The sequence below is a fragment of the Microcaecilia unicolor genome, chromosome 12 (genome assembly GCF_901765095.1).
Source record: "Microcaecilia unicolor chromosome 12, aMicUni1.1, whole genome shotgun sequence".
Taxonomy (NCBI): Eukaryota; Metazoa; Chordata; class Amphibia; order Gymnophiona; family Siphonopidae; genus Microcaecilia; species Microcaecilia unicolor.
In genome coordinates, this window is record NC_044042.1 from 25,515,665 (window position 1) to 25,539,015 (window position 23,351).

At 47.7% G+C, this 23,351-nt stretch overlaps 2 protein-coding genes across 4 annotated transcripts in view; one reads left to right on the top strand and one right to left on the bottom strand.

Moving 5' to 3' along the window:
• PPIL1 (peptidylprolyl isomerase like 1) lies at positions 1-9,268 on the bottom strand. 2 transcript variants are annotated; one of them, XM_030221233.1, is made up of 4 exons: positions 9,101-9,268; positions 5,387-5,541; positions 3,840-3,908; positions 1-533 (listed from the first exon to the last, which is right to left on the bottom strand). In XM_030221233.1, the coding sequence occupies exons 1-4, from the start codon at positions 9,169-9,171 to the stop codon at positions 313-315; spliced, it is 516 nt and encodes a 171-aa protein (XP_030077093.1). In that variant the 5' UTR covers positions 9,172-9,268; the 3' UTR covers positions 1-312. The 2 variants fall into 2 exon arrangements, with proteins under 2 accessions (XP_030077093.1, XP_030077094.1); XM_030221234.1 differs by lacking the exon at positions 9,101-9,268 and adding an exon at positions 8,409-8,562.
• The window catches only part of PSRC1 (proline and serine rich coiled-coil 1), a 19,291-nt gene continuing 4,657 nt past the window's right edge, over positions 8,718-23,351 (top strand). The window contains exons 1-5 of one of the 2 annotated variants that reach the window (XM_030221231.1): positions 8,718-8,818; positions 16,809-16,871; positions 18,165-18,222; positions 20,902-21,508; positions 22,331-22,478. In XM_030221231.1, coding sequence (XP_030077091.1) covers positions 8,749-8,818; positions 16,809-16,871; positions 18,165-18,222; positions 20,902-21,508; positions 22,331-22,478 — 946 coding nt within the window. In that variant the 5' untranslated portion in view covers positions 8,718-8,748. Of the gene's footprint in view, positions 8,819-9,439; positions 9,522-16,808; positions 16,872-18,164; positions 18,223-20,901; positions 21,509-22,330; positions 22,479-23,351 lie in introns of those variants that run through there. The other variant, XM_030221232.1, reaches the window with a different exon arrangement.

A 23,351-nucleotide genomic window follows, 5' to 3' on the forward strand; every position in this document is an offset into this window, starting at 1 on the left:
TGAAGTGGGAATCGAACTCAGTTCCTCAGGACCAAAGTCCACCACCCTAACCACTAGGCCACTCCTCCACTATCTTTGGGATATTAAGCCAAAAATCCACTCTTTGGCCTTGTCACCCACAGCCTGCATGAGTGTTATGCAATGGTCTGCTCCCTATATATCCAAATGTCAAAATACAAAGAACGTTGTCATCTTGTTATTGACAGACTGCTCATCGCAGAACGGGTTCGACTAATAACAGAGAAGAGCAGGAGAAGCCTTGGATCAACCAGAATGAAATCCAAGATGTGGAGAGATTTTCCGCCTAGCCTGTTAACCTGAAGGGTAAGCCTGGAGAATCTTCACATCATCCACCGGCCGATCTTGGGTATTGGTCTCTACCATGCCAATCCTGTTCACCACACTGATGCCCTGGCTCACACGGCCAAATATCGTATGCTTTCCATCAAGCCACTGAGTTGGTGCTAAGGTGATGAAGAACTGGCTACCATTTGTGTCGGGTCCAGCATTGGCCATGGCAAGGATTCCTGCACCTAGAACAAAAAGGAGGCTGGTTAAAAAGGGATTGTGATCACCAGCTATTGTATTTTAAGCTCTGGACAGGAACATAGTCTAAATGTAAATCAATAAGGCAAAATTTACAACCTCACATAAACACAGTCCCCATATGTTAATCCTCAAACACTGTCACCCTAATGCTCCCAGTCACTCTACTCAACAGCACTTGATATTGGCTAATAAAAGCAATTACAGTCAAGGCCTCTTACTGCTGCTGGACCTCACCCGACACTATGACATAACAGTCATTTCCTTTCTTACAAATGTAGTCACCTCTTGAACAAATGAAAAACGATCCCTTTGCCTATTGTTTTATTTGTTCCTCCCTTTTTGGCCCAACAACTTTCATCTGTTCTTTAGAGTTTCTAGATTAAAATCAATGTTTTACTCGTTCAAAAAGTACAGACTAGGGGACATTCAATGAAGTTATAAGGAATACTTTCAAAACAAATAGGAATAAATATTTTTTCACTCAACAAATAGTTAACCTCTTTGCCGGAGGATGTAGTAACAGCAGTTAGCGTATCTGGGTTTCAAAAAAGGTTTGAACAAGTTCCTGGAGGAAAAGTCCATAGTCTGTTATTGAGACAGATTATGAGGAAGCCACTGCTTGCCCTGAGATTGGTAGCATAGAATGTTGCTGCTATTTGAGTTTCTGCCAGGACTTGCAACTGTTGGAAACAGGATACTGGGCTAAATGGACAATTGGTCTGACCTAGTATGGCTATTTTTATGTTCTTCTAAAAGGAATTGGCCCCTAGGATATGCCACCATGAATCTTCATTAATTCATAAACTATCCCAGATGTCTCCACAGTTTTAGAAATTATCTTCAGTGTCTTAATTCAGCCATTGCAGTTCTGTCCTCGGAGGACAGAAGGTGATATCCATGCACCTTGAGTTTGGCCATTGTGTAACAGCTGTAGGGACATTCTCCTTAGATCCTCGGGGGCCATAAACACTCATCCTATAGCATCCCTAACTCTTGTGATGTAAAGGAGCAGAAGCTGGGTTGCTATTTCTTATAGCACTGCTACTGAACCTCTGAGCTGGGGGCAGCATGCCCGAGGTATCTGGATAAATCTGGATTTATGTCCTTTACTAAATCCTCTACCCACCTATCCCAACTGGTCTTTCTGAGGTATTCCTTTCAGAGGGATCAGGGGCGTAGCTATGGGTGGGCCTGTGCCCACCCAATTTCAGCTCTGGCCCACCCACCCAAGCGCACACACACTGCCCGCCCACTTTTCCTCCAGGCCCGCGCCAGCCCCAGCTCCCACTGCCAGCCACTGCTGCTTTTCCTGTTGAGCAGCAGGGCCGGCGCTACAAAAAGAAGAAGCGCTCAGAGCGCTAATGACGAAAAATGTAAAAAAAAGCGCGGCACTGCAGGCAGCCAATGCCTTAAGGCTGCCTGCGGTGCCGCACTTTTTTTTCAACATTTTTTGACGTTAGCGCGCTTCTTTTTGTAACGCCGGCCCTGCTGCTCAACAGGAAAAGCAGCAGTGGCCAGCAATGGGGGCTGGGGCTGGCGGGCCTGAATCGGGAGGGGGGAAAACAGACGGAAGGATGGGGCGAGAAAGAGGGAAAACGGACGGAAGGATGGGGCGAGAAAGAGGGAAAACGGACGGAAGGATGGCAGAGAAAGAGGGGAGATGGATGAAAGGATGCAGAGAGAAAGGGGAGAGACTGGAAGGATGTGGAAAGAGAAGGGACACTGAACAGAAAAGGGTAGAGAGATAGAGAGAGACTGGTTAGAAGAAGGGAGAGAGACAGAGGGAATGATCAGGAGAGAGGGTAGATGGGTGGAAGGATGGGGAGAGAAAGAGGGAAGACGCTGGATGGAAGGGTAGGGAGAAAGAGGTAACACTGGATAGAAGGATGCAGAAAGAAAGAGGGGAGACTACTGGAAGGATGGGGAGAGAGAGGAGAGCTGCTGGATGGAAAAGGGGAGTAGTGAAAGACTGGAGAATAAGAGGAAGGGGCATGGGGAGAACAAGGGTGAGAAAAAGATGAAAAGCCATAAGTAGATGAAGGAAATTAAAGAATGGATAGTAAGAATGAATTAAATCAGAACAGAGAGAGAGAGGCAGAAAAATATTGAAGAAAGCATAGAAAAAGGAGAGAAAAATGACAAATGGCCAGGAAACCCTGGCAGAAGAGTTAAGCGAAAACGAAGGAAAGCAGAATCTAGAGACTGGGAGCAAAACAATGAGAAAAAGTAAATGGCCATACAACAAAGGTAAAGAAAATAATTTTATTTTTAATTTAGGATAAGTAATATGGTACCTGTGTTAATAAAGTTTCAGAGACCAATACTTCCTTCCTTAGGTCAGGAGAGAATACCATAACAGCATTATACTGACCTGAGGCAGGAGGTTTTGGCCTCTGAAAGCTCACTGAAAAGGGTGTTAAGCTATTAAATAAATTGTCTGAAATCTGATGCACTGAAAAGCAGCACTTTACCCTGTGTGACAAATGCATCTGATTAGTGTGACTAAAGTTTGCTGGGGGAGGGGGGTAGAGAGAAAATTTTGTGCCCACCCACTTTGGTTTCAGGCCCACCCAAAATTGGCAGTCTGGCTACGCCACCGAGAGGGATGATTCATCAGGAAGCCAAACACACATAGGGGAGCTCATTTTCAAAGCACTCAGACTTACAAAGTTCTGTAGGTTACCATGGAACTTTGCAAGTCTAAGTGCTTTGAAAATGAGCCCCATAGCCTCTTTCATTAAGTCCTCCTTTCCAGTCCACATCAGAGAGGCCATCGATACACCTTTACCTCATGGTCCACACTTAGACAGTAATGTAAGGGGCAAATATTTCATTGATGTCCCATGGCCAGGATCACACTGCTACCTGAGCGATGCTTCACTGTCACTGGCTGCGAGAACTGTAATAGCAGTACCAGTAGGACTAATCAACAGGAGTCCAAGGAAAGAATCGGCCTCCTGGCCAGCAGAGAACACAGACCACAGACCATCAAAGCATTCCATACGTTTTCCATCTTCTGGTATCAGTGACTGGAAGGCAAATACCAGATGTCCAAAGGTTAAAAACAAAACCTATTCTGAGCCGAACACTTCAGTACTGCTTTGTGTTTGGATGGAGAGGTGAACTGTCACTGCTTCAACTATAATCATTCTTAAATTTCCCATCACATCTCACATAGGCAAGACATTCTGGTACATCAGAAACACAACTCTCACAAGTTACAGACTATCAACAGAAGGTCTGAAAACTTCAAGCAACTATAAATCACCCAGACACTATACTCTACCAACCTGTACATTTTAACTCTGGATGAAGCTCGTCTTCAAACTGTTTACCAAAGATAGATGCGCCACCTCGACCTGTTGGGCAACCAAGAAAGAATTCATACAAATTGCAGGCACTACAAATTGTGAAAGAATGTTTACCTACAATACAGTGGCGTAGCCACAGAAGAGGGGAGGAGAGGAAGCCCCCCCCAATTGGGTTCGGGCCTCCCCTCCCCCCCCCCCCCCCGTAAGGTTGCGGCGCTGCCTGCTGTTTTGGCTGGCAACAATCCCCAAGCCCTGCCAAGGGAAGCCCTCCTCCTTGTAAAGCCAAATGTCGACGTTTTTCACGACGTTGCACCTGCCCCCCCCCCCCCCGAACACGCATGGTTTCTCTGAAACCACGCATGAGAGAGGTTCATCCCCTGAGCAAGCTTGATTTTTATGCATCCACGGGAAGGCCTCCCTTGCGCATGCTCAGATTCATAATAAAAACAAGCATGTGGGGGGGGGGGGAGGGTGTTTCGGCCGGCACTGGCCCTGGAAAAGTGTCACCAACTGTCTGCCTTTGCGAGGAAGATGGTTTCCGCTGGTGGGGCTTGGGGACTCCCGCCAGCTCTGGTATGTGGATGTAGGACAACATTTTGTGTCCCGTTCCCCCACTGTGGGCTCAGCCCCCCCCCCCCCCCCCCCACTCAAAAGAAATCTGAGGTCTATGTGCCTGCTGCAGTAGGGCCTAATGTACCAAGGTGACCTTACAGAAAATGATTTTAAAAGTCTTTACTTGTATATTTGCCTCTGAAAATTGGGGGGGGGGGGGAGGAAACCTCGCAGCTTAACAGCAGCTGGATAGCATACTGTATAATGAAGGAAAATGATGTACTTTTAGACTAAAAATTAGCAACATAAGTTGGACAGAAGCAAGAATTCCTCACTGTGGACTCCTTTTACTAATGGGGCTGATTTTCAAAGCACTTAGCCTTACAAAGTTCCATCGTAACCTATGGAACTTTGTACGGCTAAGTGCTTTGAAAATACGCCTCAATGTGTGCTTAGCTTACTGCAGCTTAAAAAAGCTTATCATGGTGCACACTGAGGTGTCCTGTGGTAAAAGTCCAAAGCGTGCGAGCAAACCATTCTTTAAGATTGTTTTTTTCTCGTAGGGAGGGCGGAGTGGGCGTGACAGCGCAAATCAGTTAGCACAGCCACATTACCGTGCACGGATTAGCACATGAGCGCTTACCGCCTATCAAATAGGTGGTGGTAAGGGCTCATGAACTCATGGCAACATTAGTGCATGGCCATTAATTCAGAAAAAGGAAAATTAGCCATTTTCCAGCTGCAGTTAGAACAGCCTTAGCACGCGGGAAAAACCCACGTAAGGGCTCGCTAAAGGCATTTTTTACCGCAGCTTAGTAAAAGGACCCCTGTATGTTCTAATTCCTAGACCACCCCTTTTCTCTTATACTAAATCAATAAAGGATAAATAAACCACCAAAACAATCGGCTCTCTTGGTGCTGAACAAGAACAAAATGGCTGCATTGCTTTCATTGCCAGTAACACTGGATCTTACCTGTTCCAGTTGGATCACCTCCCTGGATCATGAAGTCTTTGATGATCCTGTGGAACTTGGTGCCGTTATAATATCCCCTTCGTGCCAGTTCTGCAAAGTTCTTGCAAGTCTTGGGGGCATGTTTCCAGTACAGCTCCACCGCGATGTTCCCCATACTAGAAGTAAAACGTGATCGAACTTAAAAGCAGCTTTGTGAGAGGTATTCCACCAGAAAAATGCTGAAGTGACAATTAGGCTCTGGAACTAACTACCAGAGCATGTGGTAAAAGCAAACATAAGTGAGTTTTAAAAAATGAGATCTGGACAAGTTCCTGGAGGAAAAAAGTTTATGAATTTAACAAGGCAGACTTGGGGAAAGCCACTGCTGGGAGCAAATAGCATGGAAATCTATATTTTGGTATCCTGCCAGGTACTTATGACCTGGATTAACCACTGTTGGAAACCGAATGTGTCCAAGGAAACTATTCCATACAACAGCCATCCACAAAGGATTAGATTTCTCGTAGATTAGTCCGCATCTCCCTAAATAAAGTACATTAAGCAGATAGCGTAGGTTTTTAGCCAGTTCAATTAAAATCCCAAGTTAATTTCTTTGCAAGGATTGGGGTGGGTTATTGGCAGAGAGAGCATGCCCAGTAATGACAGCATGCAGTATGTTACTGCTTGCTAACTGCTACCGATAGAAATGGTGATACACGTGCTACTGGCACAAGGTAGTGTGGCCACTGTACCCCCTCCAAAAACCTACCTCTGGTCACAGCGCTACAACTCAATCCACCCCTCACATCTCATTACAGTCCTCCTACCCAATCAGCATCCCCCCCCACCCCCCACACACACACACTTACCAGGCTAGCCCAGATAGTCATCTAGTGGGCAGGGCAGAAGCTATCCCTCTCTGCTCAAGTTTAAAATGGTGGCTATGACACCTAGCTGAAGGTTCACAGTCTTACCACTAGGGTCAATCTAAAAATAATAACAATCGCTCCTTATTAGCAAATTGACCCCTAGTGGTAGTAACATGAAGCTACGCAGCAATTGCTCAAATTTTGGCAGATTTATCCCTCCTAATAGTACCATAAGGCTACTGCTAGGGGTCAAAGCTGCCATTTTGAGCCCAGGAAGCAATGGGCAGAAGCGAGGGGGGAGGGAGGACTGTGTAGCTTTTCTTTTTTTCCCAAAACTTCAGAACAGAACAGCCTCCACTACACAGCGAGTGGGTAGAAGTTTTTAGTACCCAGTCTCTGTAAAAAAACAAAAAAATTCATTCCAGGTCTGGATTCTCTGTGATAGGGGTGCCAGCCACAGGGTGCAAGGCGAAGGCATTGGGAAGTGCGGGCAGCGGGAGTCCCTTTAAAGGATAATGATGATGATTAGGAGGAGGAGCAACTAGTACCATTACAGCCTCCAGAGCCCCATTCACCTGCGATGGATCAGAGGCCAATCCTGCCCCTGAGTCCTGAACTGCCGCTGAGCCCAGCAGCACCGGCTGGGTGCCAGGAGCCCCATTCTTCACAACCTGTCTCCAGCACTTTTCCCCTGGGAGTGGATCCTCACTATAGTTCCTGCCATATACGGTTGCTCCAGACGGCCCATAAAATTTATCTCGCTAAAGGTAGGTAGGTGATCCTTGCTGTGCATCCCTCGGAATGTACATTTCAACAGTAAGCAGCTCGTTTGCATAGATTTGCATGTGTTTCCTGTTGGAAGGCATTTTGATACTACAACCGCGGATGCAAAAAAAAGAGCCCACAGAACCATTTTGTGCATGTCTCGCATTAAAATTCCATGCCCACTAAACCGCTGAACCAGTCTAAATCGCACGTTCTGCCAGGTAACATATAGTAACATAGTAGATGACGGCAGAAAAAGACCTGCATGGTCCATCCAGTCTGCCCAATAAGATAACTCATATGTGCTACATTTTGTGTATACCTTACCTTGATTTGTATCTGTCTTTTTCAGGGCACAGACAGTATAAGTCTGCCCAGCACTAGCCCCGCCTCCCAACCACCAGCTCCTTGATTTGTATGTCTTTTTCAGGGCACAGACAGTATAAGTCTGCCCAGCACTAGCCCCGTCTCCCAGCACCAGCTATGCCATCCCATCTCCGCTAAGCTCCTGAGGATCTCTTCCTTCTGAACAGGATTCCTTTATGTTTATCCCACGCATGTTTGAATTCCGTTACCGTTTTCATCCACCACTCTCTCCGTGAAAAAATACTTCCTGATATTTTTCTTGAGTCTGCCCCCCCTTCAATTTCATTTCATGTCCTCTAGTTCCTCCGCCTTCCCATCTCCGGAAAAGGTTTGTTTGCGGATTAATACCTATCAAATATTTGAACGTCTGTATCATATCACCCCTGTTTCTCCTTTCCTCCAGGGTATACATGTTCAGGTCAGCAAGTCTCTCCTCATACGCCTTGAAAGGCAAATCCCATACCATTCTGGTAGCTTTTCTTTGCACCGCTTCAATTCTTTTTACATCCTTCGCAAGGTACGGCCTCCAAAACTGAACACAATTCTCCAGGTGGGGCCTCACAAACGACTTATACAGGGGCATCAACACCCCCTTTCTTCTGCTGGTCACACCTCTCTCTATACAGCCTAACAACCTTCTAGCTACGGCCACCGCCTTGTCACACTGTTTCGTCGCCTTCAAATCCTCAGATACTATCACCCCAAGATCCCTCTCCCCGTCTGTACGTATCAGACTCTCACCACCTAACACATACGTCTCCCGTGGGTTTCTACTCCCTAAGTGCATCACTTTGCATTTCTTCGCATTGAATTTTAATTGCCAAACCTTAGACCATTCTTCTAGCTTCCTCAGATCCTTTTTTATGTTTTCCACTCCCTCCCGGGTGTCCACTCTGTTACAGATCTTAGTATCATCCAAATTTTGTGCATCCGGAGCGGGAATTTTACACAGCCACAAAATAAAAACAAAAGTCTTAGGTACACCAGGTAAATGAAATTTTCAAGGAATGCGAGAAGAGAAAGGCAGCAAGCTCCCTACTCACCTGGTTTCCAGTAAGACACCCGGCGGCTGCCAAGAATCCGGAGGTACGGCCATAACTATCCCACATACGAAGCGCAGCGAGCTACCATCGCCGGCTTCCAGTTCCAACTACTTCCAAGCCTCACTCTGGACCGAGCAAGAACCAACCAGTCGTGCGCCTACCGTTAACCAATTAAAACCCAGGAGCCGAAAGGAAAAGGAGGCCACTCAACGAGGCTTGGAACGCACGTCCATTGACGTGGGGGCGGCACCTTGCGGGAGGTGGGTTTTGCCTCAGGGCCTGACGTGACGTTGAGGAGGGAGCGTTTGAATTCTGAATGGAGCATGGAGAGGGTGTGTGAATGGAAAGATCCGAGTTTGCTTTTGTTGGGATCGCGGCTGCCTTTCTGCCACGAGGGACAACAAATGAAGGTAAAACGTGCTGGTCCGGTGTGTGACGGCAGCACGCTTTTCAGTTGTCCTGATGCTCTACTTTTCTTTCCGATGCTTAATTTATTAAGTGTTGTTCCCACCACCACCATAGGCGCCAACTTTTCAAAAACATTAGAGGTGCTAAACCCTAGGGAAATTATCCCTTCCTGGATTCTGTCATGGAATTTGCTCAATATTGGGGGTTTTCAAGCAACACTGAGCCGACGCCTATGGTAAATGATATTGTCAAGGAATGCGAAAGGCAGCAAGCTCCCTACTCACCTGGTTTCCAGTAAGACACCCGGCGGCTGCCAAGAATCTGGAGGTACGGCCATAAGTACCCCGACGCACATCGAGCTACCACCGCCGCCTTCGAGTTCCAACTTCCAAGCCTCACTCTGGACCGAGCGAGAACCAACCAGTCGTGCGCCTACCGTTAACCAACTAAAATTCTGAGCCGAAAGGAAAAGGAAGCCACTCAGCGAGGCTTGGAACGCACGTCGATTGACGTGGGAGGGCGGAGTATGCGTGGAGGTGGGTTTTGCCTCTGGGGGTGGGCCGCTGGGACTGCTGACCGTTGAGGAGGAGGGAGAGTTTGAATTCTGAAATAAATGGAGTATGGAGAGGGTGTGAATGGATAGATGTGAATTTGCTTTTGTTGGGATCGCGGCTGCCTATCACGAGGGAGGGACAACAAATGAAGGTAAAACGTGCTGGTCCGGTGTGTGACAGCAGCACGCTTTTCAGTTGTCCTGATGCTCTATTTTTCTTTCCGATGCTTAATTTATTAAGTATTGTTTCGCCACCCCCCCCCCCCCCCCATAGGCGCCAACTTTTCAAAAACATTAGAGGTGCTAAACCCAAGGGATTCTGTCATGGAATTTGCTCAGTATTGGGGACTTTCAAGCAACACAGAGCTGACGCCTATGCCCCCCACCCCCCCCCCCCCCCCCCCCCCCCGCTGCTTCTGTGGGTAGAAAATAAATATATTTGTTTTGTTCACTTAGTAAAAGCTCAGTTCAAATCTCACTACAGCTCTTTGTGATTTTTTTGTCTCTGTTACATTGTGAGCCCTCCAGAGACAAGGAAATAACCTCTAATGTATATTAATGCAACTCATCTTGTGATAATGCAGGAAACCGTGTGAGCTAAATATAAATAAATACAACAGGTCTTGGCAGCCAGAGTAAATGGAAAAAAAGCAAAGGACATATTTAACCTGCGTTTTTAGATGATGTTTGCGTGATGGAAGACTTATGGGAAGTGGGATGCCTTTCTGTGGTTTTTGCATTCAAAGTGGTTTACATAGTATATACAGGTACTTCCATATCATCAAGCTGATCAATCCATAGACTGGTGGGTTGTGTCCATCTACCAGCAGGTGGAGATAGAGAGCAAACTTTTGCCTCCCTATATGTGGTCATGTGCTGCCGGAAACTCCCCAGTATGTTCTCTATCTCAGCAGGTGGTGGTCACACACAGCAGCAGCTCTGGCTAGGCCTCCAAGCCTAATTTTTAGGTTTTGTTGAGTGCCTGGGGTTGAGGGCTCTTTTGAGCAAGTGCAAACCTGGTGGTGCCAGGTCCCTCCTTTTCTCCCCCCTCCCGCTGGCTCCGTTAAAAAAAAAAAAAAAAAAAAATTTTTGAACGGCCTTAAAGGCGTTTATTTCGACGTTTATTTAAGCGTCTATTGCAGCTACTCACTGAGACACCAGGTCGTTACAACTCGGAGCGGACAGCAGGTAATTTTACCTTTTTATAGCGGGCGGGGGTTCCCCGATTCTTCTCCTCGTGGCACATGGCGTCGGAGGGCGAGGGCGCAAAGGGTCGCTCCCCGGGTCGCTTGAGCGCTTCTAGGGATGCGGGGGTCTTAAAGACTGATTCGCCCTTGTTGGGTGACAGTTTCGCGACCGATGAATGTCCCGGTCCTTCCTCCGGCGTGGCGGTTTTTCCCGCCATAAACGCCCATCCCCCGCTCCTCGCCTCCGCCATCTTGGCCGGCCACGCGGCTCGGACGGCTTCTTCTTGGGCCGCCCTTGAGGTTGGAGACATTAATGCCATGAACGCCCTTAATTTGGGCGACGGCACAGAAGCGGCTAAAGTTAAGAGCCGTTCTTCCCGCGCGGCTCCTTCGCGGAGTTTTGCGCCGGACGCCATTTTGGATGCGCAGCATGTCTCTCCCCCGCTGTTGCGAGCGCCGGTTGAGAGCGCGCCTAGGGCTGTTGCCCAGGCTGCGGAAGTGCACAGTCTGGGGGGTTTCTCCCCCGAGTTTGTTTTGCTGTTGCATCAGGCCTTCCTCTTGCACAACGCTGCCCCTGCTCCCTCGTCTGGTAAAGAGGTTGAGGTTCCCAGAGGTAAACGCCCTCGGGTTGATTCCCAGGCCTTGGAGGAATTTGTCTCCTCCGATGTAGATGAGGGCAGCGTGTCTGAGGTCTCCCAACGGTCCTTTGGGGATTCCTTGGAGGAGACGGATCCCCGCTCGGATGGAGCGGATGACCCCTCTGCAGCGCGGCTTTTTCGCCCAGAGGATTTGCCCAACCTGTTGTTACAGGCCATGGACACTTTGAAGATATCCTCTCCGGAGGACGTCTCTCCCTCAGCCCCTGTTGGCTCTGCCATTATGCTGGGGACGAAGCGCCCGCCTAGAACCTTCCACGTGCATGATGCCATGCACACCTTAATTTCAGCTCAATGGGATGTCCCAGAAGCGAGCCTTAAAGTGGCTAGGGCTATGTCCCGCCTCTATCCTTTGGCTGTGAGTGAACGTGAGGCCTATCTGTGGCCTACCGTGGACTCTTTAATCACTGCGGTGACTAAGAAAACGGCATTGCCGGTGGAAGGTGGCACGGCCCTAAAGGACGCCCAAGACAGAAGATTGGAGGCGGCCTTAAGGTCGTCCTTTGAGGCGGCTGCTTTAAGTTTGCAGGCCTCAGTTTGCGGCTCCTATGTGGCCAGGGCGTGTCTGACTATGGTGCAGCGGGCTTCCCCCTCGGATCATTCCTTGAGGGCTGATTGGCCGGCCCTGGAATCGGGCTTAGCCTATTTGGCAGACTTGCTGTATGATGTCTTGAGAGCCTCAGCTAAAGGCATGGCTCAGACAGTCTCTGCGCGGCGGTGGCTTTGGCTGAAACATTGGTCGGCTGACCACGCCTCTAAATCCCGCCTGGCTAGATTGCCTTTTAAAGGCAAGCTGCTCTTTGGGGTCGAGCTGGACAAAATCGTGACCGATCTCGGCACGTCTAAGGGCAAGAAGTTACCAGAGGTCAGGGCTCGGGCTAGTGCTCGTCCCGGTACCTCAAGAGGACGGTTTCAGGAAGCCCGTCGGTACCGCCCGGGCAGGTCGGGTTCTTCTGCCCCCTCTTCCTTTAAGAGGAATTTCTCCCCCAAGCAGCATTCCTTTCGCAGAGACCGCCGTCCCGGAGGTGCTCCCTCCGGTCCTCCCCCAGGGTCTCGTACCCAATGACGGGGTCTTGGTCCACGCCCCAGTGCAGATTGGAGGACGGCTGTCCTCGTTTCTGGGCGAGTGGACCACAATAACTTCAGACGCTTGGGTGCTGGAAGTCATCAGAGACGGCTACAAGCTAGAGTTCTGCCGACCCTTAAGAGACGGGTTTGTACTCTCTCCCTGCAAGTCTCCGGTCAAAGCTGTGGCAGTGCAGCAGACTTTGGACAATCTGATCCGCCTGGGTGCGGTCGTTCCGGTGCCAGAAAGTCAGCATGGCAAGGGGCGTTACTCCATTTACTTTGTGGTACCAAAGAAAGGAGGTTCTGTCCGGCCTATCCTCGACCTCAAAGGGGTCAATCGGGCCTTGAAAGTGCGGCACTTTCGCATGGAGACTCTCCGCTCTGTTATAGCGGCAGTGAAGGCAGGGGAGTACCTGGCATCCTTGGACATCAAGGAAGCGTACCTGCATATTCCCATCTGGCCTCCTCATCAACGCTTTCTGCGTTTTGCAGTCCTGGGCCGACACTTCCAGTTCAGAGCCCTCCCGTTCGGGTTGGCTACTGCTCCGCGGACCTTTTCCAAAGTAATGGTGGTCATAGCGGCCTTCCTGCGAAAGGAAGGAGTACAAGTCCATCCTTATCTGGACGACTGGTTGATCCGAGCCCCCTCTTATGCAGAGTGCGGCAAAGCTGTGGACCGGGTAGTTGCTCTTTTGAGCTCCCTGGGATGGATCATCAACTGGGAGAAGAGCCAGCTGCGCCCGACTCAGTCCCTGGAGTATCTGGGAGTTCGTTTCGACACCCAAGTGGGCAGAGTGTTCCTGCCAGACAATCGGATTGTCAAGCTTCAGGCTCAGGTGGAACAGTTCCTAGTAGCCTCTCCTCTTCGGGCTTGGGACTATGTGCAGCTGTTGGGCTCTATGACGGCCACGATGGAAGTAGTGCCCTGGGCCAGGGCTCATATGAGACCGCTACAACACTCTCTGCTGCAGCGCTGGACTCCGATGTCGGAGGATTATGCGGTGCGTCTTCCCTTGGATCCAGCAGTGCGCAAGGCGCTGAGCTGGTGGATGCAGACAGACAAGTTGTCTGCGGGAATGCCTCTGGTGACCCCAGAGTGGATTGTCGTCACGACGGACGCCTCGTTGTCGGGCTGGGGAGCCCACTGCTTGGGAAGGACAGCGCAGGGGCTCTGGTCTCCTGCAGAGGCAAAGTGGTCTATCAACCTCCTGGAACTCAGAGCCATTCGGTTGGCGCTTTTGGAGTTCATCCCGGTACTGGTGTTGAAGCCTGTACGGGTCCTGTCGGACAATGCCACGGCTGTGGCCTATGTCAACCGCCAGGGAGGTACCAAGAGCGCCCCTCTAGCCAAGGAGGCTATGAGTCTATGCCAGTGGGCGGAAGCGAATCTGGAACAGCTGTCAGCGGCCCACATTGCCGGAGTCATGAATGTCAAGGCGGACTTTCTCAGTCGCCATCCCTTGGAGCCCGGAGAGTGGCAGCTATCTGCTCAGGCGTTCTTGGACATCACGAAGCGCTGGGGCCAGCCGAGCCTAGATCTGATGGCGTCATCGGCCAATTGCCAAGTGCCGCGCTTCTTCAGCAGAGGACGGGACCCTCGATCCCTGGGAGTAGATGCTCTTCTCCAACAATGGCCGACACAAGAGCTTCTCTATGTGTTCCCGCCCTGGCCCATGTTGGGCAGGGTGCTAGACCGGGTGGCAAAGCATCCCGGCAGGATATTCCTGGTGGGTCCGGATTGGCCCAGACGTCCCTGGTATGCGGACTTGATCAGGCTCTCAGTCGACGATCCTCTGCGGCTGCCAGTGGAGCAGGGCCTGTTACATCAGGGTCCCGTGGTGATGGAGGATCCCTCCCCCTTTGGTCTTACGGCCTGGCTATTGAGCGGCAGCGTCTGAGGAAGAAGGGCTTCTCAGACAAGGTCATCGCCACTATGCTGAGAGCGAGGAAACGCTCTACTTCTACTGCTTACGCCAGGGTTTGGCGTATCTTTGCAGCGTGGTGTGAAGCAGGCTCTCTTTCTCCTTTCACTGCTCCAATTTCTTCAGTGTTGGCGTTCCTGCAAGAAGGTCTGGACAAAGGCCTGTCGCTCAGTTCCCTTAAGGTCCAGGTAGCGGCTCTGGCTTGCTTCAGGGGCCGCCTGAAGGGTGCTTCCCTGGCTTCGCAGCCAGATGTGGTGCGCTTTCTCAAGGGGGTTAATCACCTGCGCCCTCCTCTGCACTCAGTGGTGCCTGCGTGGAATCTCAACCTGGTGCTAAGAGCATTGCAGAAGCCGCCGTTTGAACCCTTGCCAAGGGCATCTCTGAAAGACCTGACGTTGAAAGCAGTCTTTTTGGTGGCTATCACTTCAGCCAGAAGAGTTTCCGAGCTCCAGGCGCTCTCATGTCGAGAGCCTTTTCTACAGTTCACTGAGGCAGGAGTGACTATTCGCACAGTGCCTTCCTTCCTGCCCAAGATTGTTTCTCGCTTCCATGTGAATCAGCAGCTATGTCTCCCTTCCTTTCGTAGGGAGGACTACCCAGAGGAGTACTCTGCTCTTAAATATCTGGATGTGAGACGAGTCATCATCAGATACTTGGAAGTGACCAATGATTTCCGGAAATCGGATCATCTGTTTGTCCTGTTTGCAGGTCCTCGTAAGGGTCTGCAGGCTGCTAAGCCTACAGTGGCAAGATGGGTCAAGGAAGCCATTGCAGCGGCTTATGTGGCCGCGGGGAAGGTGCCGCCTATCCAGCTGAAGGCTCACTCCACGAGAGCTCAGGCGACCTCGATGGCAGAGGCCGGATCCGTCTCCTTGGACGAGATATGCAAGGCGGCAACTTGGGCTTCGGCTCATACATTCTCCAAGCATTACCGTTTGACTGTGGCTGCACGGGCGGAGGCCCGGTTTGGAGCTTCAGTGTTGAGGTCAGGGATTTCAATGTCCCGCCCTGGGTGAGTACTGCTTCGGTACATCCCACCAGTCTATGGATTGATCAGCTTGATGATATGGAAGGTAAAATTATGTATAATCATACCTGATAATTTTCTTTCCATTAATCATAGCTGATCAATCCATAGCCCCTCCCAGATATCTGTACTGTTTTTATTCTGGTTGCATTTCAGGTTCAAGTTTAGTCTTCAGTTACTTCAGAAAGACTTCGTGTTCAAGTTTTTTCACTTGGATTCTTCAAGAGTTAAGACGAGTTTGTGTTACAGTGAGCTGCTGCATTCCTCTCCCCTCCGTTTTACGGGGCTGGATTGAGACTTAAAATTCTGCCGGCACTCCCTCCCGCTTCGTGCGGCTGTAGGGCAGTTTTGTACCCCTCCCGCTTCGGCGGTGTTAGGGTCAGTCAGCTCCTCCCGCGGTTGCGGTTGCAGGATAAGCCAGATCCCCCCGCATCGGCGGGTGTGGTGTCCCTCCCCCGCTCCGCGGGGATGAGCTGGACGGATTCCCCTCCCCCACTTGTGTGGGGATGAGCTGGGTTAATTCCCCTCCCCCGTTTCGGCGGTGGTGAGCTGGGCAGAGTGTCCCTTCGTGGGTGTAATTCTCTAAGTGCTGAGTCCGGCGGATGGAGCTTTGATATCGACATACTGAGGAGTTTCCGGCAGCACATGACCACATATAGGGAGGCAAAAGTTTGCTCTCTATCTCCACCTGCTGGTAGATGGACACAACCCACCAGTCTATGGATTGATCAGCTATGATTAATGGAAAGAAAATTATCAGGTATGATTATACATAATTTTACCTTATTTGTACCTGGGCAATGGAAGGTTAAGTGACTTGCCCAGAGTGACAAGGAGCTGCAGTGGGAATCGAACCCAGTTACCCAGCATCAAAGTCTGCTGCACTAACGGCAAGGCAAGGTGCCTGAAAGCTCATTGAACAAGGTGTATGGATGAAACTTCCAGGGATGCCACGTTTACCCAGTTCTGGGCTGGAGATTTTAGGACAGTCCTGGATTTCTAATCACCTCATCCTGGTGTATTATGGGATTTGAATTGCAGCCCTGATTTTCAATGGGCAGGATTAGCCACTAAATCCCACACTACTTTGGGATGTAGCTAAGTTCAAAACCAGGACTGGTCGAAAATCTCCAGCCTGGAACTGCTTTGTCTAAGACGCTCTGCATCCTTGCAGGGTTCTTTGCTGTGCATTCTGGGAGTATTTCTCTCAACAGTTCATTTTAGATCTAGGAAGTTTCCCAAAAGTGATTAGTTTCATGGCCTTATCTGCAGCACAGGTACATTTTTAATACTAATAAAAAGTAGTTTGCATGCAATACACTGTTCAGCACCATACTTTCTTTCATCTGTAATGATCATCAACAAGAGAATATATGCCTTACTGTTTAATATAACCCCAGATTTTGAGAGCCTTTACATTTGGTGTTGTACTGTAATGGTTTAATTTTGGCTCAATGTTGCATTTAATATTACGTGTTATTTCTTGTTTTTATAGTCTTTGGCTGGGCTGGGTTGCCTCTCACTTTTTGATATGTTTTAATAATTTTTGGTTTAAATTGTACCTTATTTTTTCTTTAAGGTACATCTGCTGTGACTCATTTGTATTTTGATAATGATAAAAGAATGGAAGGAATAAATGAAGGTAAGAAACAAAACATAAGGAAGAAATACAGTGCTAGTGAGAGAACTTGAATGAACTTAATGAAGGACTCCCAAATTGTGGCTCTGGAACTGGGCTTGGAAGATCTGTAGAACACTAACGGAAGAAAAGAAAAAAAGAATTCAGTCCTGTCTGACATTTTGTGGATGGTCCCATGGTTTAAAACGCTCTGGCTTCTATTTACTAAAGTATGTCAAGTTTTTGCAGTTACCTGCACATTAATTGCCAAAATTGACAGAGGTGTATTTTCAAAGCACTTTGCTAAATACGCCTCATAGTAACCACAAACTTCTATGTTTGCAGTCCCAGCGTCTTCTCATACAGCTAACAGACAGAACCAATATATTTACCACATTTTAACTGTCAGCATTGCACAATCCTGTTCAGTAGGGCCAGTAGCTACCATTCAGCAAACCTAAGTTAACCCGACTGAAGACCTCTGTGAAGTAGTAGTACGGACCCCTGGCCTCACCTTCTGAGGTGATGCAAGTGTTGACTGGATTTCTCCAAGCTATGATCCTCTCGCTGCCGCCGCTTGTTTAAAATGGCCGCTGATACTTCAAGCGGCAGTTTTGCAAGGCCACTGCTTGAAGTTTCGGCAACCATTTTAAACAAGCAGCGGGAAGATCAGCAGTGGGCAGGAAAAAGAGTGGAGATCTTTCCTGCCCTGAAGCAAGCCACTAGACCACCAGGTATGTGCGGGGAGGGCACCCAGGGCTGGAGGGGAGGTGGATGCAGTTATGTATGTGGCTGGGAGAGAGGGGGCTGTAAAAAGGGTGGAAGTATGGGTGCAGGGAAGAGGGAAGAAATTGGTAAGGGGCAAAGAGGATAGACTGAGGAGACGGTACGAGGGTATCTGGCCCAATGGGTTGAAACCAGTAGGCGGCGATTGCCACCACACTGGTTCACCCAAAACAATAGCAAATGCTATTGAAAACAGTAGCAAAAGATTATTAGAAATAATGGACTGCCTATGTGTAGTCCATGTGTAAAAAGTCAAAAGCTGTTCCAGTTGGATAGGCAGTGCCTTAAAAGGTGGAAGACAAAAGATGTGTGTTTCTTTTGTTACTTTATATTGTAGTTTGATGGATAATCAATAGTAAATCCAAGTGCCTATAATATATGATCCATATATGAAATCTGATATTCAGCTACAAGTCAGGAGACTATCTCTGGAGCCTGAATCTGTGATCCAGTGACTTTGATTGGTTGAACGTACCCAAGTGCTTAACAGTTGGCTAATTTTCTAACTTTTTTGCTTCTAATTTTTTTCAGATATTATTTTTATTGATGAGGAGAAGCTTGACTTTGGAACTTATTCTCCATCTGATAGGTAATCTTTATTATAGAGTATATATGCCTATATGAGCAGAGGCCACCTCCATTTAGGGTACGGTTTAAATACATCAAGATGAATTCTGCTTGCCCTGCTAAAGGTTTATGAATGCATAATAAAAAGAAATGAGTGAAGTGAGAATGTGACCAGGACCCAGTTGATTGGCCTCCGTTTTGGCTCAACCTCCCCCGTCTATAATTCCAAATTATGTTGGTCCTGTAATAATGAAATGGGCTCGCTTAGTCATGTGGTATTCTCGTGCCCTAAGCTGCCAACTCTCTGGAGCTAGATATGGAGTATGATTAAAAATAAAATTGGTTACAATATAGTTATCCTTGTGTTCACAGCTGTGCACTTACGCTCGCCACCTCTTTGATATATTGATTGCTAAACTGTTTTTCTCGCTGGTGAATCATCACTATTGGTGGAATGCTGTGTGCCTCACTTAATGCTCAGTCCGATTGCTTTGAATCTATAATAAAGCGGATGGAAAACCTTCTACGCTCCTGGGAATCTAAGAGCTCCTTGACATCGGTGTGAGAGGGCCAACTGATGCATTTTCTAAGTTTCATTGAAACAAATAGGAAGAAATATTATTTTCACTCAAAAAGAATAGTTAAACTCTGAAACTCGCTGCAAGATGTGGTAACATTGGTTAGTGCAGCTGGGTTTAAAAAAAGGTTTAGACAAGTTCCTGGAGGAAAAGTCCGTACTCTGTCATTGAAATGGACATGGGTGAAGCCACTGCTTGCCCTGGGATTGGTAAAATGGAATTATGCTATTAATTGGTTTTGTGCCAGTTACTTGTGACCTGGATTGACCACTGTTGGAAGCATGGTACTGGGCTAGATGGACCACTGGTCTCACCCAGTATGTCTACTCTTACTTTCTTAATCAATATGTAACGCTTAACTCCTGCGTGTCTTTTATTTTATTGTATTGTGTTATTTAGTTTGGTTGTCAATATAAGATGTATCTTTAGTGACTTTTTTTTTAATTCACTTTTTGTCTGTTTTACATTTATTAAATGTAAAAATAAAACTAATTCTTTGAAGTAAAGAAAGCACATTAATTTAAAGCAGGAAATGCTTATCGTGTAGTAACACTGCCAATACTTAAGGGGATGCTTATGTCAAACTTCAGGGATTTTTAATTCAGCATGGACTGTGTTGTGAGAAAACCTATATGCTAGAATCTTGAAGAGTAGAGAGATAAAAGAACTGTATGAGGTTTACATTTAACTAGCATTGGTCCATTCTTGCAAATTCCCTGGAAGATCACATGTATGCAATTAGCCTCTCACTTCTCCTTTTTATAAGGTCGCAAAATTTTATATTTTTGGAGTTTTCTTTTTGCTCTTATGGGTAAATAACTCGGTCAGAACTAGGGCTGAGATCGGATGTCATGAGCTTCCCTCTTTTGTGAACCCTTGCTTTCCACTCATAATGACTGTGGTCACCACAGCAGCAGGCGTCTGCCAATGATGCCTGATTTGGATAATGCATTTAGTAGCAATGACAATAACTGGGTCTAAATCCATGTTATAACTTTGTATACACCATTTCAGAAGGTCGCTTCACAATATGAATGGGCATTTATGATGTCATGACTCTTGAATTTAATTGTGCTTTTTGTTATTTGTAATTTTAATTTTTTAAATTAAGGCTGCATTTTGATTAAAATTTTTAATCATGATTAATCACAGGGGATAACCAGCAGCCCATTGGGGGGGGGGGGGCACACATTTGCTCTCTTCCCCCCCCCCCCCCCCCCCCCACCTCCCTCCCACACACATTAGGCATTGTAACTTTGCTGGCAGGAATGCTCAAGCTCTGCCAGTCAAAGAAATCTGCTGCCCCCTTCCTTCCTCATACATCAGGAGCAAGGAAGTTGGTGGCGTACTTCCAGCTGCCAATACTGGCACTTCCTGAACATGCTCAGGGAATGCCATCGGTGGCTGGAGACACACCGCTGACTGCCTCAGTTCTGAGGAAGAAGGGGGCTACTCGTGCAGTCGATTTTCTTCACCTGGCAGGGCTTTGGCTACCTCACCAGGTATTGAACAGGTACCTCAGTTTTGGACAGGGCCAGAGCCCAAAGTGGGAGGCCCAGGTCCCCATGGCTATGCCCCTCTTTGTCCCCTTGTGTCCAACACTTCTTTCTTCTCTTCACCCTTTCCACTCCCAGATCCTCTCTATTCACTTCCTGGCCCTGCTCACAGCTCAATCTCTCTACTCTCTCCCCCCCCCTCCCCAGTGTACCTGTTCAAAAGCAAGCACATCTTCAGTCCTGCCATACCAGCGACAGCTATACTCGCAGGCTGCAGGACTGGACATGTTTGCTTTTGAACAGGTACACTGGGGGAGGGGAGAAATAGGTGCGGGAGGGAGGGAGGGATGTTGGACCTTGCGTGGGAGGGGAAAATATGTACAGCAGTCGATTGTGATTAACATGTAGCCTTAATTTATATGAATAATTTATGTGCTGTATTTGTAGCCATACCCCTGAGGTAGCCCAATAGTAGACGAAACGTGGGCCATTTCAGGTACTCGTATCACTGTCTGTGGACCTGTAGAGCCTCTTCTGTTTCGCTGCATGTCTGTGTAATAATATTTTAGCTGTGTTATTTGGAAGCCACTTCTCCAATGAAAGGTGTGTGTTCTCTTTTGTATTTAGCCGAGATGAAGATGAAGTCTTAGTTGGCCCCATCCAGCATGTGGAAAGGTGTGTGGCACAGACAATCGACATGAACATTCAAAATGATGAAAGCAGGAGGAATAACAAAGATGTCATCTTCAACTGGAGCCCCCTCAGTGCTGAGAAACTTGAGGAGATTATGAAGGAGGCCAACCATCTGGCCACTCAGCTGGAAAAGTGTGCCCTACAGGAGAAGGAGAGTCCCAGCCAGCTGCAGGGGGACGAGACTATTCTAAATAAGTACTCGAAGGAGAGGACCCCCAACATGAAGGTCCGGCTATTGCAAGAGGAATCTAAAAGTACCAAGAGTCCACGAAGTCCTAGAAGAGAGACATACTTGATAAAGGAGAGTCCTATCAAAGCACTGCTACCCAATATTGATGGAATAGTTCAGTCGCCCCTGGCTTCCCCTCTAGCTATTCTTTCAAATGAAAACACACCTCCCCCAGAGTGCACTAAGCGTACTCCTGCTCAGGCAGGACCAAGTCCAAAAATTGGAAGCACCACCTCACTCGCCAGAAAAAAACCTCATAAGAAATCCACACCTAGCAGGACACCTGATTCAGCCTCTGCAAAGCAGCTGCCTGTGAGTAATCCTTTTGGGCTTGTGATCCAATGAAATCATAGAAAACAGAATGTACAAGTTTATTGGCTCCTGCTCATTTGATATACTGTAAAATTATTAATGTAAAAGATCTTTACAATTAGTGGAACATGTTCTATTCTGAAAGCAGCATTGCCCTTGACTGAGAATCAGACGGACCTTTGATGCGCTGTGAGGTATAACTTGGGGAGATGGCAGTTATCCAGCCTATAAGCACTGGCATAGAGGCATATTTTCAAAGCAATTAGCCTTCCAAAGTTCCATAGAAACCTATGGAACTTTGGAAGGCTAAGTGCTTTGAAAATATGCCTCATAGTCTAACTGCACACGCCAACTGATGATTGAAAGGATAAAGCATAAGCTCCTGCAGGTGGTCTTTCCTTTATGATAGTGATGGCAAAGGTGCCGAAGACCTAGAGCAGTGTAGGCAGAGGGCACTGGGAAGTGTGGCTTTGCTGGGTTTTTTTTTTTAGGTGCATTTGGTGCAGGCCGTCTCTTGGTACCAGTGGATACTTATTGGTAATCCCCATGGCAAGAAGTGCTTTTGTTTAAATTATGTTGAAAAATCCCTAATTCAGAGGAAAAGCAAAGGTTTGGTAAATCCAGATTCTGTGACCTCATTAACTGGTACTGAAATGTTCTTTATTGACCCAATTACTGTATCAGACTTCTGCTTTTCCTGTCTGTTACTGTACATCTAAAGGAAAATCACAAAAACAGCTGGTTATCCTGTGAGATAACCTAGGATCTTCAAAGCTGATCTTTTTATATCTGTAACTTAATTGCTTATATTTAACGGTCTAGGCAAGTTGCTGGGATTCTCCCAGTAAGCGCACCTCGCCCGCTGTTGTGGCAAGAAGACAAGTAACCCCGAGGCTCTCCCCAGCTTCTCCTGCTCCCAGACAGAACTCTTGTCCACAAGAGAAAGCAGAGCCAGTCAAAGCTATTACAGGTAAGGTCTTGCTTTTTTTAAACAAGAAAACTGAAACGGTGGCACACCACAAGGTGGAATGCAGAGCAGGAGCCATCTAGTGGTTGGCCATAGCAGAACACAGGAAACACTTATAGAGCAGGGGTTTCAAGCATAAGAACATAAGAGTGACCATACTGGGTCAGACCAATGGTCCATCTAGCCCAGTATCCTGTTTTCCAAATAGTGGCCAAGCCAGGTCACAAGTACCTAGCAGAAACCCAAATTGTGGTAACATTCCATACTACAAATCCCAGGGCAAGCAGTTGCTTCCCATGTCTTCTCAAAATATGGTGAGGGGGGCGGGGACAGCATAGTTGTTGCGGATGATAGACCATTCTTGAAGATTGCTTAAATTTGAGAGAGCAGTGTGAGTCCAGCTGTATCCGTTTGTGACCTGTGATTTAAGGCAGAGTTTGTGACTACTTATGTTAGGGACTCACGGGAAGTCGGTTTTTTCTTGAGTTCAGACTAAGTAAAGGGTCATGGATTTGACCAAAGCAGTTTACATTTATTATATGCAGGTACTCTCTCTGTCCCTAGTGGACTCACAATCTAAGTTTCTTACTTGAGGTAATAGAGTGACTTGCCCAGAGTCACAAGAAGCTTTCTTGAATTGCTGTTAAACAGATAGTTGTTTATCCAAGGCAGTAGATAAGTCTAGTTGAATAGTTATGAGTAGCTGCACGCCATCATCATAGATGTCCATTGATTGAATCAGCTCCAGCTAGTGGCTTGAGATAGATAGGAAATAGGCAACAGTATGGATCCTTGTACCCCACAAGTCACCGTCCAACAATAGGACCTGAATCGGGCAGGTGCAGTGTGTCCAAAGGAACTGATGTTAAGGCATTT

Coding starts and splice junctions, on each gene's coding strand:
- PPIL1 (XM_030221233.1), bottom strand. CDS start 9,171: ATGTGCGTCGGGGTACTTATGGCCGTACCTCCAGATTCTTGGCAGCCG. Junction 5,542..9,100: donor GGTGTCTTACTGGAAACCAG/GTGAGTAGGGAG, acceptor TTTTACTTCTAG/TATGGGGAACATCGCGGTGG. Junction 3,909..5,386: donor AGGTGATCCAACTGGAACAG/GTAAGATCCAGT, acceptor GTTGCCCAACAG/GTCGAGGTGGCGCATCTATC.